At 49.4% G+C, this 16,137-nt stretch overlaps 2 protein-coding genes across 2 annotated transcripts; both read left to right on the forward strand.

Annotated features, from left to right (window-relative positions):
* The first annotated feature begins 11,033 nt into the window (after nucleotides 1-11,033).
* LOC123398555 lies at nucleotides 11,034-11,773 on the forward strand. Its single transcript, XM_045093013.1, has one exon. The coding sequence runs from the start codon at nucleotides 11,157-11,159 to the stop codon at nucleotides 11,517-11,519; it is 363 nt and encodes a 120-aa protein (XP_044948948.1). The 5' UTR covers nucleotides 11,034-11,156; the 3' UTR covers nucleotides 11,520-11,773.
* Nucleotides 11,774-13,483: 1,710 nt separating this feature from the next.
* LOC123398560 lies at nucleotides 13,484-14,947 on the forward strand. The gene is made up of 3 exons (XM_045093018.1): nucleotides 13,484-13,816; nucleotides 13,965-14,035; nucleotides 14,167-14,947. The coding sequence occupies exons 1-3, from the start codon at nucleotides 13,721-13,723 to the stop codon at nucleotides 14,300-14,302; spliced, it is 303 nt and encodes a 100-aa protein (XP_044948953.1). The 5' UTR covers nucleotides 13,484-13,720; the 3' UTR covers nucleotides 14,303-14,947.
* Nucleotides 14,948-16,137: the final 1,190 nt, after the last annotated feature.

A 16,137-nucleotide genomic window follows, 5' to 3' on the forward strand; every position in this document is an offset into this window, starting at 1 on the left:
GAGCCAACTTGTGTGGTCTCTGCTGATCCACTCGGAGCACCAGGTCGCCTGCTTGGAATGTGCGACTCCTGACGTGCCGCGCGTGAAATCGCCGCAGATCTTGTTGATAAATTGTTGAGCGAGTCAGTGCCATCTCGCGCTCTTCTTCTAGAAGATCTACTCCGTCTTGCCTCGCTTGCTCTGCTTCGGCTTCGGAGAAGAGTTCGACTCGCGGAGAGTTGTGAAGCAAGTCACTCAGAAGGACTGCCTCTGCTCCATAAACGAGGAAGAACGGGGATCGCCCTGTAGATCTATTCGGAGTTGTGCGGAGGCCCCACAGCACCGAAGGCAACTCGGTGACCCATGCGCCGGCGGCATGTCCAACTTCTTGCAGGATTCGAGGCTTCAACCCTTGAAGAATAAGTCCATTCGCCCGCTCTGCTTGCCCGTTTGTTTGGGGGTGTGCCACGGATGCAAAATCCACTCGGATACCTTGGCCTGTGCAAAAACCTTTGAATCTGTCCGAGTCAAAGTTTGTGCCATTGTCGGTGATTATGCTGTGCGGAACCCCGAATCTGGTGATGATGTCTCTGATAAATTTGATGGCCGTAAGGGCGTCAAGCTTCTTGATGGCCTTGACTTCAATCCACTTGGTAAACTTGTCTACTGCTACCAGCAGATGAGTGAATCCTCCTTGGCCTGTTCTGAATGGTCCGACTGTATCTAATCCCCACACGGCGAATGGCCAAACAAGAGGAATTGTCTTTAGCGCAGACGTTGGCTTCTAGGACTTGTTGGAATAGAACTGGCAGCCTTCGCAACGGTCGACCATATCTTTCGCCATTTCATTTGCCTGCAACCAGAAGAAACCAACTCTGAATGCTTTGGCGACGATTGCCCTTGAGGAGGCATGATGACCGCAGGTTCCCGAGTGGATTTCTTCCAAGATTAACTGTCCCTCCTCAGGGGAGATACACCGTTGAAGGACGCCCGAAACACTTTCCTTGTACAACTGACCATCAATGACGGTGAAGGACTTCGACCTGCGGACGATCTGCCTAGCTTGGACTTCGTCTTCTGGTAACTCTTGCCTCAGGATGTACACAATGAACGGCACAGTCCATTCGGGGACGACAGCAAGAATCCCCATGATCAAATCAACCACAGCGGGGACCTCGACTTCAGTCGGATCTGTTGAACTCTTCGGTTGTACTGGTTCCTCTGTGAAAGGATCTTCTTTCACCGAGGGGAGATGTAGGTGCTCGAGGCAGACATCACTCGGGACTGGTCTCCGAGTGGATCCAAGTTTTGCCAATTCATCAGCTGCTTGGTTTTTCAGTCGGGGAACATGGTGAAGTTCCAGACCTTCAAACTTCTTCTCGAGCTTCCTTACTGCGTTGCAGTATGCAGTCATGGTGGGGTTCCTTACGTCCCATTCCTTCATCACTTGATTAACCACCAGATCTGAGTCGCCATAGACCATCAGGCGACGGACGCCGAGTGTGATGGCCATGCGCAATCCGTAAAGGAGAGCTTCGTACTCTGCCTCATTGTTGGAAGAATCAAAATGTATCTGCAACACATACTTGAGTTTATCACCTTTTGGCGATATGATCACTACGCCGGCGCCGGAGCCATTCAACATCTTGGACCCATCGAAGAACATGGTCCAATGAGCCGAGTAGATGTGAGTCGGTTGATGTTGTTCTACCCATTCAGCTATGAAGTCAGCCAGAGCTTGAGACTTTATAGCTTTCTTGGCTTCGAACTTGATGTCGCAGTATAGCATCTCCATTGCCCACTTTGCCACTCGGCCCGATGCATCCCGATTGTGGAGAATTTCCGACAACGGAGCATCAGATATGACAGACACCGAGTGGTCTTGGAAGTAATGAGCCACCTTCTTTGCAGTCATGTAGATCCCATAAATAAGCTTCTGATAATGGGGATACCTCTGCTTGGAAGGAGTCAGGACTTTGGAGACATAATATACTGGCCGCTGAACCTTGTACGCTTTGCCTTCTTCTTCGCGTTCGACTGTCAGAACGGTGCTGACAACTTGATTTGTAGCCGCGATGTACAGAAGAAGGGGTTCTTTACTGAGCGGGGCAGTAAGAACCGGCTGGGTGGAAAGCAGGGCTTTGAGGTCGTCGAATGCAATTTGGGCTTCGTCTATCCACTCGAAAGTATCTGATTTCTTCATGAGTCGGTACAGAGGTAACGCCTTCTCGCCGAGTCGAGCGAAAAACCTGCTCAAAGCCACTAGGCAACCTGTGAGCCTTTGAACATCATGTATTCTTACCGGCCACTCCATTCGGACGATGATCCCGATCTTTTCGGGGTTGACATCGATCCCTCGTTCGGAAACAAAGAAACCGAGTAACTTCCCGCTGGGAACACCGAATGAACACTTGGCTGGGTTGAGCTTGATATCATACCTACGTAGGTTGGCGAATGTTTCTGCCAAGTCAGTCAGTAGGTCGGAACCTTTGCATGACTTGACTACGATATTGTCCATATATGCCTCCACATTTCGACCGATCTGGTCTAGGAGGCATTTCTGGATCATGCGCATAAAAGTTGCTCCTGCATTCTTCAAACCGAATGGCATAGTGATGTAACAAAAACACCCGAATGGGGTGATGAAGGCTGTTTTAAATTCATCCGGACCATACAGACGGATCTGATGATAGCCCGAATAGGCATCAAGGAAGGATAAACGCTCGCAACCCACAGTCGAATCAACAATTTGATCAATGCGGGGGAGCGGGAAGTGATCTTTCGGACAGACCTTATTGAGAAGTTTGAAATCGATGCACATACGGAGAGACTTGTCCTTCTTGGGCACCATGACAACATTAACGAGCCACTCGGAGTGGTGAACCTCGTGAATGAAGTTGGCTGCCAAAAGTTTAGCCACCTCCTCTCCGATTGCCTTCCTCTTGTGCGCGGCGGACCGACGTAGGCGTTCTCGGACGGGCCGAGCAGCAGGATCCACATGCAGTCGGTGCTCAGCCAACTCCCTGGGTACACCTGGCATGTCAGCGGGCTTCCATGCAAAAATGTCCAAGTTCTCACGGAGGAATTGGATGAGCTCGGCTTCCTATTTTGGATCAAGGGCGGTGGAGATGTTTGTCGGGGCAGCGGCATCGTCCGTCGGGTGGATGCTGACTTTCTTCGTGTCTCCCGCCGACTGGAATGCGGACTCGGAAGCTGGCTTCTTCGAACGCATCAGGTCAGCGGGGTCGGCGATCTTCTTGTACTCATCCAGCTCGAGAATAGCCATCTGCTGATCGGCAATCCTCGACCCTTGCTGCAAACACTCCTCGGCTCGCTGCCGATTGCCTGTGACCGTGATCACACCTTTGGGACCTGGCATCTTCAACTTCAAATACACGTAACATGGACGGGCCATGAAACGCGCATACGCCGGACGGCCCAGAATCGCGTGGTATGCACTCTGGAAGTCCACCACCTCGAATGTTAGCTTCTCCTTGCGGAAGTTCTTGTCAGAGCCGAAGACGACATCCAACGCGATCTGGCCGAGTGACTTGGCCTTTCGTCCTAGGACGACTCCGTGGAACTGCATACTGCTCTCGCTAAGTTTGGACATCGGAATGCCCATTCCCTTGAGAGTGTCGGCGTACATGATGTTCAAACCGCTGTCGCCGTCCATGAGGACTTTGCGCAGTCGGACTCCTTCCACCACCGGGTCGACGACCAGAGCTTGCCTCCCTGGGGTGGGTACGTGTGCTGGATGGTCTGACTGATCAAAGGTGATCGCAGTCTGTGACCACTTGAGGAACGTGGGAGTGGTTGGGGTTGCCATGTTCACCTCCCTGTTCACCAGCTTCAGTCGACTTTTGCTTTCCACATCAGCAAAAATCATCAGCGTTGCATGGACTTGGGGGAACGGATCCCCCTTGTCCTCATCATCCTGCTCGGTGTCCTTTTCACTCGGCTGACCTTCACCGAACCCTTGGATCAGGAGGCGACACTGCCGAGTGGTATGCTTCGGGAATATGGCGTTGCCTTCTTCGTCCATCTTCGTGTGGATTGGACATGGCTGATCCAGGATGGAATTCCCGAACTGTTTCTTCTTGGGGGTGTACTGAGCTTTCCCCTTGCCTTTGAACTTGGCGTTTGTAACAGCAGCTGCCTCTGCCTGCGGAGTGGATTGAGCCTTCTGCTTCTGCTTCCGACTGTTTTTTCCATCTCCATCGGCGACTGTCTTATGCTTGCCGCTATTTATGCGGTCCTCCTCTTCGCCATTTGCATAGCGTGCGGCTATCTCCATCATCTTGCTCATGGAGATGTTGCCAGTCCGACCGAACTTCAAGTACAGATCTCTGTACCGCACGCCTGCCTTGAAGGCGCAGACTGCTTGATGCTCCGTGACGTTCTCTACCGTGTGGTAGAGGGTCGTCCAGCGCTGGATGAAATCACGCAAGGGCTCGTTCTGCTTCTGGACACGGTGCTGGAGCTCCACGAGACCAGCAGGGCGTTTGCACGTGCCCTCGAAGGTCCTGATGAAGATTCGGGACAGATCTACCCAGCTGTAGATGCTTGACGGAGCCAACTGGTTCAGCCAAGCTCGTGGCGAGCCGTTGAGCATCTGGGGGAGATGTTTCATGGCGACCTGGTCATCTCCGCCACCGATTTGGACCGCCACTCTGTAGTCGTCCAACCACGTTTCTGGCTTGGACTCTCCTGTGAACTTGCTGATTCCCGTCGCCAATCGGAAGTTGGGAGGGATGTCAGCTGAATGGATGGCCCGACTGAAGCACTCGGGGCCAGAGACGACGGTCCTGCTTCCACTCGGACGGTCTCTATCGTGACCATCACGGTGGGCTCGACTCCTGTCGACCTTCTTCTGGGCAATGTACCCTCTTGCGTCGGGACTTGGATCATGCGCGTCGCCGACTGAACGACGATAATCGTGATGCCGAGGTCCATAAGGCCCACCCCGCGGAGGGGTGCGTGAACGGCGATGATCTTCGGGATTCCTGGAACGGCTGCCCCCTCTGCGTCGCTGATGAGAGTTGGGGCTGAAAACCGACCGATGCGTGTTCGCGTGAACAGAACTGTTGTGGATCTTGTTGTGCGACTGGGAGACCGCTGAATTTTGCTGTTGCGCCGTATGCAACAGGGCACGGATCTGCTCGATCCCTCCGCCAGCCTCCGAATCAGTCAGCTGGAGAGAATCGGCTATCCTGGCAGCCGCAGCGAGGTTAAGGATGGGTGTGTGGAACACCTTGACGTCGCTCTCGCGAGTGCGTCGACTGGCAGAACGACGGTGTTGACGACGAGCGCCGGATGATTCTCCGACCTCATGCTCGTTCCGACCAGTCCGGAGGGGACTTTCATGGGAATCGGCCATGAGAAATTCGGCTGCAGGCCCGCGACCCAGGTACTCGGAAGGTAGCTCAGTCGAAACTGAGTCCAAGCACTGGGATGGCGGCGCGACCACAACCGATTCGAGCACCGCCACTTGAGAGGACGCGCTCTATCGCGCCTGGGCGTGTCGCACCCAACGCCGGAGCCGGGGGCGACGGGATCGCTTGTTGCGGCGCGTGACGGGGGCGAGGATCGACACCGGGGCCGATGGCTGGAGAAGAAGGATGCCACGGGAACCGGCACGGAAGTGCGTAGCCCCGCGACTGGGGAGCACCTCGACGTCGAGGGGTGCATCCCGAAGCCATGCAGAATCATTGATGACGAAGGAGAGTGCGCCGAAGAGGATCTCATGACCCATGCATAGATCTCCGCCGGACGACATGATGAAAAGATGAAATCGCAAACTCACCGGAAGTCGCTTAGACGCCTGCCCCACGGTGGGCGCCAAATGTCGTGGGTATAAGTCTGACAGTAGATGTATGGGGTACGAAAGGATGGGCAGAGCCTTAGCTACGGGGAGGATGTATGAGTTCAGGCCCCTCTACGGTGGAGGTAAAAGCCCTACGTCTCAGTGCTCTTGGGAGCTTAGTGTCGAGTGGAATATAGGGTTACAGTAAAAGCCAACCCCTGCACCAGTGGGGAAGGGCGGCTTATATAGAGTGCGCTGCCCTTCATAATGCCCGGTGGACAGGGGTGGAATAGTGGCGAGTAAATGCCCACGTTACAGGTAACGTAAGCCTTAAATGCTAATAATGGTGTATGGAAACGTATGACCGTTGCCCTCCTGGGAGGTTACGATGTACAAAGTGGATTCCAGTCGGTATGTTAAATATGCTCCGAGTGCTCGTCGCCGACTGGATGGTGGGGGAGTCCTTAGTTCAGTCGGAACCGTCTAAGGCTCTTGTCCTCTGTGAAGGGTAGTCCTTGGGTAGGACCTATAGGGCAGCCCTATGACCCTACCCTGGGGCTATAACCCCATCAGTGCTATAACCATGGCTCACGCTCATGTATTGCGTGAGAGTTGAAAATGTTTGAGAAAGTAAAGGTGTGAAACAATTACTTGGCCAATACCGGGGTTGTGCATGATTTAAACTCGTTGTGCAATGATGATAGAGCATAGCCAGACTATATGCTTCTGCATGGATAACTTTCTTTTGGCCTTGTTATTTTGAAAGTTCATGATTTCTTTGCTAGTTTGCTTGAATTATTATTGTTTCCACGTCAATAGCAAACTATTGTTTTGAATCTAATGGATCTGAACATTCACGTCACATAAGAGGAATTACAAAGGACACCTATGCTAGGTAGCATGAAAGCATAAAAAATTCATTCTTATCACTTCCCTACTCGAGGACGAGCAGGAGTTAAGCTTGGGGATGCTTGATATGTCTCAAAAGAATCTATAATTTTTGATGGTTTCACGCTGTTATCTTGCCTTCTTTGTATGTTTTATGTACCTTTTTATATCTTTTTGGGACTAACTTATTAATTCAGTGCCAAGTGCCAGTTCCTGTTTTTTTTCGTGTTTTTGACTCTTTTGAGATCTGATTTTGGAACGGAGTCCAAATGGAAGAAAAACCCCGAAATGATTTTTTTCCCGAACGGAAGAAGTCCAGGGGGCTTTTGGGCCAAGCCAGGTGGGCTCCAGGGAGCCCACAAGCCCCCACTCCGCCACTAGAGGGAGGCGGCGGTGGGTAGGCTTGTGGCCTCCCTGGCCGCCCCCTGACCTAGATCTTTGGCCTATAAATTCCCAAATATTCCGCAAAAAATCGGGGGAGCCTCGAAAATACTTTTCTGCCGCCGCAAGCTTCCGTTTCCGCGAGATCTCATCTGGAGACCCTTCCCGGCACCCTGCCGGAGGAGACTTTGGAGCTGGAGGGCTTTTTCATCATCATCATCGCCCCTCCAATGACTCGTGAGTAGTTCACTTCAGACCTACGGGTCCGTAGTTAGTAGCTAGATGGATTCTTCTCTCTCTTGGATCTTCAATACAAAGTTCTCCATGATCTTCATGGAGATCTATCCGACGTAATCTTCTTTGGCGGTGTGTTTGTCGAGATCCGATGAATTGTGGACTTCTGATCAGATTACCTATGATATATATTTGAATCTTTGCTGATTTCTTATATGCATGAGTTGATATCCTTGTAAGTCTCTTCGAGTCTTGGGTTTTATTTGGCCAACTAGATCTATGATTCTTGAAATGGGAGAAGTGCTTGGTTTTGGGTTCTGCCATGTGGTGACCTTTCCCAGTGACAGTAGGGGCAGCAAGGCACACAACAAGCAGTTGCCATCAAGGGTAAAAAGATGGGGTTTTTATCATTGGTTTGAGATTATCCCTCTACATCATGTCATCTTGCTTAAGGCGTTACTCTGTTCTTATGGACTTAATACACTAGATGCATGCTGGATAGCGGTCGACGTGTGGAGTAATAGTAGTAGATGCAGAAAGTATCGGTCTACTTATTTCGGACGTGATGCCTATAGAAATAATCATTGCATAGATATCGTCACGACTCTGCACAGTTCTATCAATTGCTCGACAGTAATTTGTTCACCCACCGTATACTTGCTTTCATGAGAGAAGCCACTAGTAAACACTACGCCCCCCGGGTCTATTCACATCCATCGTTTACAACTTCGCTTTTACTTTGCTTTATTACTTTGTTGCTTTCAGTTCTCACTTGGCAAACAATCTATAAGGGATTGACAACCCCTTAATAGCGTTGGGTGCAAGCTTTTGTGTTTGTGCAGGATCTTGAGATACTCTTCCGCCGGATTGATACCTTGGTTCTCAAACTGAGGGAAATACTTACCGTCGCTGTGCTACATCACCCTTTTCGCTTCGAGGGAACACCAACGCAAGGCTCCAAGGCCACGGGGGAAATCCTTTGCATACTTGCCTAGGAAGTCCCTTAAGGCGTAGCCGCAACTGAAAGATTCCTGGTACCGTCGACACAATTATTTCTGACGCCGTTGCAAGGGATACACAACAACCATCATCTAAATGTTTGAGAAGGATATGAGGAGTCCACGTGTAAATGCTCTTAGAACAGTTAAGACAAATGACACAAGTAAGCGAGGTGCAGACCAACAAGGTAAACTGAATACCATTATGTCGATGGCGCATAGAGCCGAGAATAAGTCTAAAGTCTTTTTTTTACGGGAAGAAAATAATTCTATAGTTGGAACACCATGGCTTCCTATTTTCAGATAGCTTTTTTAGAAGGAAGGCGCAAAAATGGGTTGGCTTTTAAATTAATAAAACACAAAATGGAATACAAATAGTCTTACAAACTAAATCTGAAATAAACATAGTGCTAGATATGGTATAGAGCTTAAACATCAAGCACACACTACTAAATAAGATAGTTACTAGGGTATATCATGGTTGGTGAAGACTTGATCTATTAGTGTTGTGAATGTACTCAATCTTGCCTAGCACATCATGGCCATCCTTATTCCTTACTATAGGTTGCCATAGCTAAAAGTAAATAGAAAGTTTGAAAATATAGCCAGTGGGGTTAGAAGGAATAACCCGTTCAGGCCTTATTTGATACTAATGTTTTTTGAGGAGATTGGTGGGGATAATCCCCCAAAGGATTGGGTGAAACCCCAACCTTCACCCAATCCCTTCAAATCCCCATTTATCCCCAATACACTAAGTAGGGGTAGTGTATTGGGTATTGAGAAAAATGCACTATAATTTAAGGATTTGAGAAAAAATGTGGGGATGAAACATGTCAAATACACTAGAACTAAATGATGTTATGAGATATATGGGGATTGAGAGATTTAATCGTAATAATCAACATAAATTTTCTAAAATACACTAGTATCAAATAAGGCCTCAGTGGGAATTTATTCCATAATGCCAAGAAGATCGCCGTGAATACCATCTATGCTATGCACCTAAATTGTCCACTAAGGCTAAAAAGGATTTTAATAGCCTCGGAACAGGAACTCCTGACCCGTTCCACCACCTAGATATTTCTTGTTTGCGTATATGCCATTGGCATGGCAATGTCGAGGCCTTTTGTGTGGCATATATTAATTTTTTTCATGTCAGCGGCAACAAACATCATTCAATAGCTCGCAACAAAAATAAATAAATAGGGGTCTGCTATGCGTCGGTCGATGGATCTTTCTAATCTTTTAAAAAGATCCGTCGTCTCGCAAGCCGTTCGATTCTGTGTGACGTGAGGTATCAGGTCCTCTTCTCTAATTTTCTACAATAATACTTTTGTTGCGGAACCTTCTTTTCTCTAATTTCCCGCAACAACATCATTGTTGCGAAACTCTCTCTTCTTTAATTTCCTGCAACAAGTCCTTTGTTGCAATTTTTTTTTATTTTCTGCAACAAAACACTTGTTGCAAGCACTGCAAACACATCTCCCAGTGCGTCTAATTTTCTGTGACAAAATCCTTATTACAAATAAAACAACATCTGGCCGCGCGCACTACTAACACATTCGTCTTTTTTGCCATTGTTCCGCAACAATGATGTTGTTGCAGAAACTTGAAGCGGACATGAACGTACGACGTGATCGAAATCAAATCCGACGGTTACGGAGGAGGTGGACGCATACACAAACATGCGCCGGTTGAATGATAACGTTTTCCAAATAAATAACCCATGCACCACTTTGTTAAACAATCGCAAGCAAATGCTGTTTTTTTAACGTGAGGCCATATCATCGAGCGTATGCAACCCATTCACATCAATAACTTTTGCATGTATGAAACATCATGAACAGATCTAGACGTGATTATTTAATTTTTGGTGTTCTTTGCACTGCCTTGATCATTTTTACTATAGAAAATTGACATAATACACTATAAAACAGCTATTGGAAATTGCCATGGTATCATGCCAAATAAATACCTAAATGAAAAAAAAGACCATTATCCAAAATGCCTAAAATGGAAGAAACCAGCAAAGACAGTACCATTGTCCAAAATGCAGACAAAGAATATCGTACATGGCAAATTCACATATTAACTAAAAATAAGTACAAGGAATTTCCCATGCTTTAAATTTTCGTTTTGAAAAACATAAAAATCACACACAGTAAATTGCCATGATAAAAATATATATGACATGACATTAATAAAACTGCCATGTTATTAAAAATAAAATTGGCATGATCTTAATAATAAAATGCTCATGTTAATTAAAATAATTTTTCATGCTATAAATAAATAAATTTCCATTTTATTATAAAAAAATTGACATGTGCGAAAGTATAAAAATATTTTCCAAAAATGCATTGCATAAAATAATAAAACTTCCCAAAGCTTGACATGGAAGCATTACAAAAAACCCTAAAATTACCATGTTTGTAAGACAAAACATATTAAGAATTTTCCATGGGGCCAGGAGAAAAAAATCTAAAAAAATCACATGTACAGAATAACTTGATATGTGAGAATTACTAAAAAAATGTTCAGTGGTACCATGTGACAAGGTCAAAAATGTATAAGTCTGCCATGTACATTTAAAAAAATCATGTAGCTAAACTTTGTTCTGCATATTTTTTCCACCTACTAAAAAGAATATGAAGGGATAAGGATTCAATCTCAAGTCTTGTGGGCCTAGTGGGCCTTCGCTTGCGTGAGGTCCAGAAACGTCCGGTATCCCTTGAAGTAAAGAAAAAAGCGTCCGGCGTCCCCGGCGACGAGGAGAAACAATTCTGCCGCATCTTCTTCTTCTTCCGGCGCTCATCCGGTTCCCACGCTTTGGCACGGCACGGCACAGACGCGGCACGGCACGGCACGGCATGCTCCGACGCGCGGCCTCCATGCTGCGCGGGCGCGCGGCCTGGATCCCTCGTCGGCCAGTGGCGGCCGCGGCAATACTGGTCCGACGCCGCCCGGAGCCGGAGGCCCGCCTCCGCGCCGCCGACGGCCGGGGCTACGCGCGCATGGCGCGGCGGATGCCGCCCACTAGACCTGACGGGTACTCCACCTCCGACGGCGAGGCCGACGCCTATGGATACGTCGAGAAGGACCCCGAGCCGGCCGCCGCGGACGGCGAGGAGGACGGCACCGATGGGGAGGGGTGGGAGGGGTTCACGTTGGACCTGGGCGCCGGATCCAACGTGGACGACGACGACGAGGAGGAGGAAGAAGAGGAGAAGTAACGCGAAGTCCGCCGGTGATGAGGAGGAAGCGCAAGCAAGGTGTTTGTTGAAATGACCAACGCCATCGTTTACATTCCCGTCGCTCCAATTCCTATGTACTCCCTAGCATGGAAAATACTACTCCGTATTTAGTTGTATTTTATTATTTGAAGATTTGAACTGTTATATAATCCGTATACTAATCCCGGTTCCTGCACATCTTTGTGCTAAGTGTGCTTGTACGCTTAATGTGACCGATAGTTGGTTAGACTCTATCCCTAGCTTCTTGATTAGCAGCCTCTTGACTGACTGCTCAGCAAATGCATTCGTATTAGAATCCAACTGTCCGGTTGTAGCTTTCCTAAACCGTGCCGACTCACATTGCTGTTTCTATTTACGGCAGACTCGTAGCTCCAAGATACAAGACGAGAGAGTCCCAGGATCGCACGCCCAGTCATCGCCTCCCTGGACGAGGAGAGAACAAGCCCCCACAATGTGGAAACGTTGGTGCAGCCGGACAGCGGCGGTGCCGTCGCCGGAGCCCCTCCCGGTGGACCTCCTTCTCGAAATCCTTGTTCGCGCCGACGTCAAAACTATCATCCGCTGCGCCGCCGCCGGCAGGATCCTTCGCCCGCGGCATCCTCGAACCGGCCTTCCGGCGCACCCTCACGACCCACAACCACGGCGGCTTCGATCCCGCCCTCCTCCTCGGCGTCTCCTACCTGGAACATAGCTGTTTCGCGACCCACCGCGTCATCCACACCCCAGGGCTAACAAAGCTCGCTGCCCACCTGGAAGACCTTATCTTCTCCGGCGGCCGCGGGTTCACGGTCGTGGCCTCGCGGGGCAGCCTGATCGTCCTCTGCTGCCCGAACCAAGGTCCTCAGCACAAGCTGTGGCTGTGCGACGCATTAACGGGCCATGTCACCACACTCCCAGCCGCCAGTCTGCCCGACGTGTACCTCCACGCCGTGCTCAGCGTCGGCGACGCCGACCACTCCTTGGAGCTGCTCGTCGCCGACAAGAGCTTACAATTCCACCAGACATTCTCATCCAAGGACAGTCAATGGAGCGTCATCCACCAGGTCTCCATCCCCCACCAAGACAAATATTTCGGTTCTTACTGCTCCGCCGTCATCGGCCGCACCGTCTACTGGCCCTGGCATTGGCATGTACACTCCATCTCTTACTGGGACCATGTCCTCGCTCTAGACCTCGACGAGCGAAAGGCGACGATGATTAAGCTCCCACGGTGTTGCTTCTCCAGAATGGCTGCTGCCAAGAGAAACGAGCACCTCCACCTGGCCTCGGTGCGCGGTCGGCTGTGCTTGCTAGTCGCCGAGATCTGCGGCATAGCGATGTGGACGTCGACATTGCCTGTGTCCGCGGCCGCGGCGGCGACATGGAGCCGGCAGCTGGTGATCAACACGATGGAGATCGGGAGGCAGGTGGGGTTCTCTCCCTACCATTATGCCCTTGTGCCGTTCGATATCGAGGGGTTCGGGGAGAGGAGCGGCGCCGTCATCCTATCCCAACGAAGATTGGATTTGAACACTGGTGAGCTACTCCGGCTCGATCTTGGAACCATGGAGGAAACGTACGCCCGTCGTCACGAGTCTCAGTGGCCCTGGAAACGTACTGCGGATCGCGCACTTGTTCTTGCACGAGGTTGATTTGCTCTCTCTACTGGATTTACTGGAAGCCATGAAGCATTTCTAAGCATGCACTGCTTTCTCCTTTGTTATGCATGATGCGTGTATTAGTTTTAGCTCTATTAATTATTACGTTGTAGAGTATTATGATACTCCCTCCGTCCGGAAAGATGTCACCACATACATTTTGCACAAAAAACCTTCTTGTTATCCCGACACAACCTGCAGTCCCCGTGCCCTTCTCCTTTCCTCGACCACGCTCGCTTGCCCACTCGCTGGCGCCTCCGCCCCGCCATGTCACAGCTCCAGCGCAGTCCGTCCTCCCTTTCGTTGCGCCGCAGGTGCCCCGTGCGGTCCCTCCTCCGTTCCCCCGCAAAGCTCAATGAATCCGCCTTCCTCCTAGCTGTAGCTTCCACGCAAAGCTAAAGGATCGGCTTTTCTACCCCATGGCGAGTCCCTCTCCTACACCATGGCGAGTCCCTCGCCATCGCTTTCCTCGAGCTCCCCTTCATCGCCACGGCGAGCTCCTCCCTGCTGCATCGGCTTGCGGACAATCCTCCTTCCTTCTCCATGGCGAGCTCCTCCCTGCTGCCCCCATCCTTGTATACCATCGAGCAGGCCATGGTGGCGGCCAGATCCGTGCTTGCTTGTCAAGGTTCCACCTTGGTGAGTGTCGGACCCATGTCAGCCCCGTCCCCGCGCTGGCGCCGCAGGATTCAAGTTTTCCTTGCTCGTCAAGGTTCCCCTGCTTGATTCAGGTTCAGAAAATTCTGTGTATTGAACATTTTGGACTACATTTTGTGCTCTGTTGCAGAATCATCACTCGCCATGGAGCTCCGATCATACACGTGCCGCACCTCGACTGAATCCCCGGAGGATGAGCGCGTGAGGATCCCACAGCTGTCGCAACTCTGTTCGAAATTCTTGATTTTTTCTTATGTTTAGAGTGAGTAGATGCTTTTGTCTTGATGTAATATCTGGATTGATTTGACTTTCACTTATGCAAATACCTCCAGATATCACGCAGATACAATTTGCCTTTCACTGAATCCTGAAGCAACAGACATGGTGGAGGAGGGCAAGGTCCTCATGGAGCTCTGGCTGCTGGCCTCGTACAACATGGTGAATCCTGAAGCAGCAGACATGGTGTAGGAGGCCAAGGTCCTCATGTGTGTGTGTGGTTGGTAGAAACCAAGAGATTGCGCATGAAAAACGACGGCTATCAGAAGCAGAACCGGACAGACTGGGGCTTTTAAATTAGCAATTCTTTTGGGCAAAATTAGTAGTCTATGTTCAGACAGTTACTTCTGAATTTGTACTCTTAACTGAATTTTGCCGAGGAGTATACTCTTAACTGAATTTAGACAACTGCTAAAAAAGATGTAATCAACAAAAACTGGAGTATTATTCATGTTTATTCTAATGTTACTGATATTTAGTCAAAATTCATCATTGTCTTCACTTTTCTTCACTTGAACACTAATTGGAACATCCTCAAGCTCATGTTCTTATTCTTATTCTGTAATATTATTTACTCACTAAATTTTCATTCTTATTCTTACTGTCAAATTCAGAGTTTGGAGTAGTTGTTGTTGACTAAAGATTATGCACCCAATGCCAAGATTGACGAAGCATCCCCCCTCGTTTTATGTCACTACTACCCTGCTAAATTGCTCGTCTCAGTTTCCACAGCAGCTTGTAGTTGCGGAGATGGAAGACCTTGACCAGGTAATCAAATGAATCCTTTCCCGTTTAATTTTGGTACGGGTAGGCATTGATATGTGTAAATAAACTTGGTTCGTTTAGATTTTAATCTAGATACAGATGACAAAATTCTGAAGATTTTAAATAAACTTGACAGTTTACACTTATAACTGGTGAAAATGCTACAGACCATGAATGATTTCAGAGATGTTTTCCTTCTCCCATTTTAGACCATAATAGTTAACTGAACTTTGTTTGTAACGTTTCTACAAAGGACATGGTCAATTGTGTTTCAAATTACAGAGCAAGCAAGGTACACGGTGCAATGTAAATGAAATTGTATTTGAAATTGGAGCTTCTGGAGTACATTTTCAAATCGGCAGCAACACAAGTAAGAGCTTGAGCAAGGTATAGGGCCGAGCCCTGTACTTCTTCTCAGAGTACTTGAAAAGGAGACACTGGGAGCAAGGTACATCTCTGGCACTGGAGATGAAAAAGCAAGACGCCCTGTATTTCTTCTCACCGGCAGGAACACAGTCAGTGGACTCCGGCAACAACACACGAGCAGGGGAGGTCCAGGCAGCAACACGAGTAGGGGAGGAGCAGCAACTTGCATAGGAGCAGCAGAACGAGCTCGAGCTTCCAGGCCCGTGAGAGAACTTAAGGTCCAGGACGAGCTTGAGGGAGCTGGAGATCCGGGCGTGGCGGCAGCTCGCGATCCATGCGCTCGTGACCCAGGCGTGCGTAGGTCCTGGGCGGTGACGGCGTAGGTCCTGGCCTCCTGGGTGGCGGAGGAGCACGTCCTGGGCGATGGCGGAGCAAGCATGCGATTTTGTGGCGCAGGTCCTGGGTGGCGGAGGAGCACGTCGTGGGCGGCGACGGAGGAAGCAATTGGGCGGTGCTGGACATGGGTGTCAGAGGAGCACGTCCTGGTCTCCTGGACGGCCGAGAAGCAAGCCCTGGACAACGCCGGCACAGGTCCTGGACGGGCAGAGGAAGAACCGAAGGAAGGAGACAACCACCTGTTTGTAACAGATTTAATGTTATGAGGGCATTTTTGTAAAAATAGATGTACACTACGCTGGTGACAATCTTTTCCAGACGGAGGGAGTAGAACTATTGTTCAAAGATTTTCCTTAATCAGTGACTTCCAAGTTGCAATAGATAATGCATTTTCCTAAACGCTGAGCGACCACGAGCGGATGTTTAGTAAACATCCATCGCCTCGACGACCGTCTGATCTACGTGTGCAGCCATCTCATCTATGCGGCGGGAGGCACCGG

This window comes from Hordeum vulgare, chromosome 5H (assembly GCF_904849725.1).
Source record: "Hordeum vulgare subsp. vulgare chromosome 5H, MorexV3_pseudomolecules_assembly, whole genome shotgun sequence".
Taxonomy (NCBI): Eukaryota; Viridiplantae; Streptophyta; class Magnoliopsida; order Poales; family Poaceae; genus Hordeum; species Hordeum vulgare.

Excerpts from the sequence above, each read along its gene's own strand:
- LOC123398555 (XM_045093013.1), top strand. The coding sequence starts at position 11,157 with ATGCTCCGACGCGCGGCCTCCATGCTGCGCGGGCGCGCGGCCTGGATC.
- LOC123398560 (XM_045093018.1), top strand. The coding sequence starts at position 13,721 with ATGGCGAGCTCCTCCCTGCTGCCCCCATCCTTGTATACCATCGAGCAG. Across the intron at positions 13,817-13,964 it reads CTTGTCAAGGTTCCACCTTG|AATCATCACTCGCCATGGAG; the intron begins GTGAGTGTCGGA and ends GCTCTGTTGCAG. Across the intron at positions 14,036-14,166 it reads AATCCCCGGAGGATGAGCGC|ATATCACGCAGATACAATTT; the intron begins GTGAGGATCCCA and ends AAATACCTCCAG.